Source organism: Sitodiplosis mosellana, unplaced genomic scaffold (assembly GCF_009176505.1).
Source record: "Sitodiplosis mosellana isolate CC-2019 unplaced genomic scaffold, AAFC_SMos_1.0 Smas_scaffold_4793, whole genome shotgun sequence".
Taxonomy (NCBI): domain Eukaryota; kingdom Metazoa; phylum Arthropoda; class Insecta; order Diptera; family Cecidomyiidae; genus Sitodiplosis; species Sitodiplosis mosellana.
The window spans coordinates 1-4,479 of record NW_022600035.1 but is presented as its reverse complement, the minus strand read 5'-3'; the positions used below and the strand labels follow the sequence as shown (position 1 = coordinate 4,479).

General features: G+C 35.7%; 2 protein-coding genes across 2 annotated transcripts; both read left to right on the top strand.

Annotated features, from left to right (window-relative positions):
- The first annotated feature begins 274 nt into the window (after nucleotides 1-274).
- Nucleotides 275-1,618, top strand: LOC129572358 (BTB/POZ domain-containing protein 3-like). Its single transcript, XM_055452302.1, has one exon. It carries the CDS (start codon nucleotides 275-277, stop codon nucleotides 1,616-1,618), a length of 1,344 nt encoding a protein of 447 aa, XP_055308277.1.
- Nucleotides 1,619-2,612: 994 nt separating this feature from the next.
- Nucleotides 2,613-4,436, top strand: LOC129572359 (uncharacterized; the record flags this gene model as incomplete). Its single annotated transcript, XM_055452303.1, has 5 exons — nucleotides 2,613-2,643; nucleotides 2,712-2,810; nucleotides 3,762-3,860; nucleotides 4,268-4,373; nucleotides 4,432-4,436. Coding segments are annotated over exons 1-5 (340 nt in total), but the record flags the coding sequence as incomplete, so codon positions are not given.
- Between the last annotated feature and the right edge of the window lie 43 nt (nucleotides 4,437-4,479).

Below are 4,479 nucleotides of genomic sequence, written 5' to 3'. Positions count from 1 at the left end.
AAAAAGCGAAAATATATGCGAGGTATGTGAAATGAGTGAAAAGTATCATTTACTTTGATGTTATGAAAAGAAATTTCCATTTATCATTACAAAAAATGGCGAAGTCTAAATAATTTTTTAATGCACCAATAATTTCATTAAAATTTTAATTTATTCATTTCAGAATTTTTTTGATTGGATTTAATAAGGAAGTTACATAATTCGATAATACGAATTTTCAAAAGTAATTCAATTGTGGATCGAAATCAAATCGAAAGTTGAACGAAACTACAAAATGTCTGTGATTCAAGAGTCTACCGGTGAATACGACATTCAAGTTGCAACGGAGGCGATAAAAAAGTTGTACGGAGACGAGAGGACGGCTGACGTGCACTTTATTTGTAAATCGAAAGAACGCATTCCAGCTCATAAATATTTACTAGCCGCCGCGAGCGATGTTCTCGATGCCATCTTCTATGGATCGATAAAAGAGAAAGGTGACGTCGAAATTGACGATGCTTCAGCAGTTGGTTTCAAGGAATTCTTGCGATTTTTCTACTTCAACAAAATCAAATTGACGATGGCGAACATTAGCGATGTGATGAATCTCGGCCAAAAGTACAATGTCACTGAGTGTTTCGATCTCTGTGTTCGGTTTTTGGCAGAGAATCTTACGATTGTCAACGCTTTAGAAGTACATAGTCTTGCTGTTCTTTTTGAACAAGATGATTTAAAGACCAAATGTGAATATTCAATTGAATTTCACACCGAAGATATATTAAAATCGACCATTTTTTTGGAGTGCGATCAACGACATTTAAATCACATTCTAAAACTAGATAGTTTGTCGTGTTCAGAAGCGGTAGTGTTTGAAGCGGCCATGTCATGGGTGAAAGCTGCCAGCAATCAACAGAACTTGACCAAAGAAATCGTTCAAACTCATCTTGGTGAATTATTTTACGAAATTCGTTTTCGATCGATGTCTCATGATCAATTCGTCGATCTTCTACCTTCTTATGGCAAATTGTTTACGGGAGATGAGTTCAACGAAATACTCCAGATGATTCGAAATGCAGAATATCAACCGAAGATATTCAATGCACTACTTCGCACACCAACAACACTACCATGGGATGAAAAGGCTATCATAAAATGTGTCCGTGTAATACAAGTAGGAGATGATCCGTATTGCCTTCAGAAGATTGAAATCACATCATTCACCACAAATAAACCATTATTGTTGGGCTACTTCAAGTGTGCTCCCATATTGATATATAAAAATGGTCAATATAACGTGCAAAATACTCTACCGGGAGATGTGACCATCGTTAGAGTTTCAAATCGGAACGAATGTCAAAGTGAAATATCTGAATGCACAGTTTTACATACCATGAAAGTAGAACTGAGGGGAAATTTTAATAATTCAATCACACTCTCCAAGCCAATCATCATTCGTCCCGAATTTAAGTACGAGATTCGAATGAATATAGACATTTCGGAAGGTTGCGTTACTCATCTGAACCTGAAGTCGGAGGTGAACCTACAAAATGGTATCATTGTAACATTCCATAATGATCCTTTGGTAAGCGGTAAAAAAATGGGTCTGGTTTATGGGCTTGGATTCAATCGCATTGAATGATCAATCTTTTAAATTACTTGCCTCGAAAGAAAATCGAAACTAATTATTGATTGTTTACAACAAATAAGTCACAGAATAAAAATAACAATTAAAATAAAACGAATTACATACGTAATCCATACTTTTCCGCTCTGCAGCAATTTAGTTTGCCTCCCGCCTAATGTTTAACCAAAATTTCAATGGACCCTTTTTTCATAGCATTTTTGACCTTAAAATATAACTATTTCGACCATTTTCCATACAAAAGTGTCATTTTCGAACCAAATTTCAAAAATTTCAAGAAATGTTGATTTCGGACCAAATTTATGGGCAAGTAGTGTTCGGTTGTTCACAGACTCCCATCATTTTTGCAAAAAAATGGCAGTTTGCCTTGATAAAAACCCTGAAAAATGCCTTTTTCGGGTACTTCCCGTACAAAAGTGTCATTTTTCAAGGTTTTTCAGGTCCTCAGTCGGAGGCTTATGGTACGAAATTGGTAAATCAGAATGGGCTCAAAATCAATCCGAAGCTTTGTCTCGACTTTTTGAGATAATCGGCGAACAAAAAACGCGAACGCGGACGACGCCGTACGTACATCGCAATTTTGCACATTTTTCATAGTAAACAACATGTTTTTGGAGGCAGATAGGTCTTGATCGATAGGATTTGTTCCGATCTACATTGCCTAGTGTACAGATATGTGCTTTTTCAAGTTTGGCGTGACGTTATAGTGGTCCGAAAGAGGAGATGTCATGACGACAAAGTTTGCGGAAAAGTAATTTCATCTTTGTTCTTATTGGTACCAAGAGTATGAAAAACGTCGAATCTTCTTAGTTATGCTATTGTAATAACATTTATTTACCGGAACAACTGTAAACATTACGACATAGAACATTTTTGCGACCACAAAAATGAAACCAGAGGAACGATTCAAATTGAAAAGGACACAACAACGAACAACATTCATTGAACATTTTGAAATTTTATTTCTAATTTATTGATAAAAAGGTCCAAAATGAATGAGCTGTTTGATGCAATCAAAAGCGGTAGGTCGGGATTCTTCTGATCATGTTATAAAAACCATTTTATTTTGCTAAAACATTTTTATATTTAGAACCTACATCAAAAGTCGAATCTTTGATCAAAAAAGGAATGAATATGAGCTTACGATTTGATAATGGACAAACTCCAATCCATTTGGGTGTTGAGTTGGGTAAATATTCGGATTTATTACCATCGAGAAAACATATATTCACACAATCCAAACGATTTCATGGCGTCTCTCTTCTCACCACAGATGGTGATAACACCATTTATACTTGACGCATGAGAAAGCAACTTTGACAACTATGTGAATATGCCATATATTTGCAATAATAAATAAACGGTGTATCCCTAGTGCGAACGCTACATCTTTTAAAAGACGTGGTTCACATATTCACGCCTTTCTCACGTCCAAAAGGCACGCACAGTACATAAGAGCCAATGCAAAAGTCAATTGATGCGCATAAGTAGCGTCACCTCTAATGATTACGGAGAGTTACCATAAGTCGTATGCAATTGATGTTGAGAAAAAGAAGAAGAAGAATTAGACATTCTATTCATTTATATGGCAATAATGGCAATCAGTAGAGATGGTGCTCATGTGCCGATCATATCACTGTTACAACCCTTCGCTCACGTCTTCTATATAATTACCACACGAAAGACGTACGTCTTCTGTGCAGTGATGAATGGTATAGCTGAAATTTCCCTCACGTCATTCTCGCATATTTTGTTTACCATTGCACAGAAGATGCACGTCTTTCAGACAGGAAATTATATAGATGACGTGAGAAAGGCGTGAATACGTGAACCGCGTCTTTTAAAGACGTAGCGTTTGAACTTGGGATGTTCCAAAATTTTTATTGTTCTTTGCCACTATCTTTTTCTGAACCAATTGAACCAGGCGAGAAAATTTTTTTTCACGTCGTTGAAATTCGATTAACTTTTCTGGGCAACTAAATTTTATTTGATTTAACTTTTCCGAGATTCTACTGTACTATCAATCCATCCATTCAATGTTTGACCTATGACTAGTGTTGCACTTTATAATTTAGTGATTTTTGACAATTTTCCGATATTTAGATCCACTTGTTTTTTAATTCTAACCATTTCAATTCAGGTGATGAGGATACCGTAAAATTGCTCGTCAAATACCAAGCCGATGTCAATGCCAAAGACAATAAAGGAAATATGCCACTTCATATAGCTGTGGATCATGGTAATTGCCTGAAATCCTGGGAACTACCAAGGGTGTGCGTTAGCATATTTAATGCTTGCTGCTAAGCAATGCTATCACGCAGTATTGGGAACAACATTTGCATTCTTCTCAAATGAACATTCGAAAGAGTTTCTCGAACGAGTCTATTTGAAATGAATCTTTCAACAACAAAAAAATCGCGGTCTAGTGAGAAATATAGCAATATTGTGTATTCAAAATGTTGCTTTTGCTCTGGTCTTTATTTTTTAAAGGAACAAAGTTATTTTTTTCTTTTGAAAGATAATAAAGAGTCGCTCTCGAGAAACTCTTTAGAGTGTCCATTTGAGAATAGTGCAAATGTAGTTCCCTGCTTTAATCCAATTTTAGAACACAAATAAACTTTGGATTTTGCTTCATTTACAATTCAGGTAATGAGAATATTGTTGAATTTCTCATCAAACAAGGCGCCGACGTCAATGCCACAGACGATAAAGGAAATATGCCTCTTCATATAGCTGCAGTATCCGGTAGTTGGTAAACTCTTACTTTGGATCAAAAACAAATTGTTGATTTTACTTCATTCACATTGCAGGTCATGTAAATATGATTGAATTTCTAATCAAACATGGAGCCGACGTCA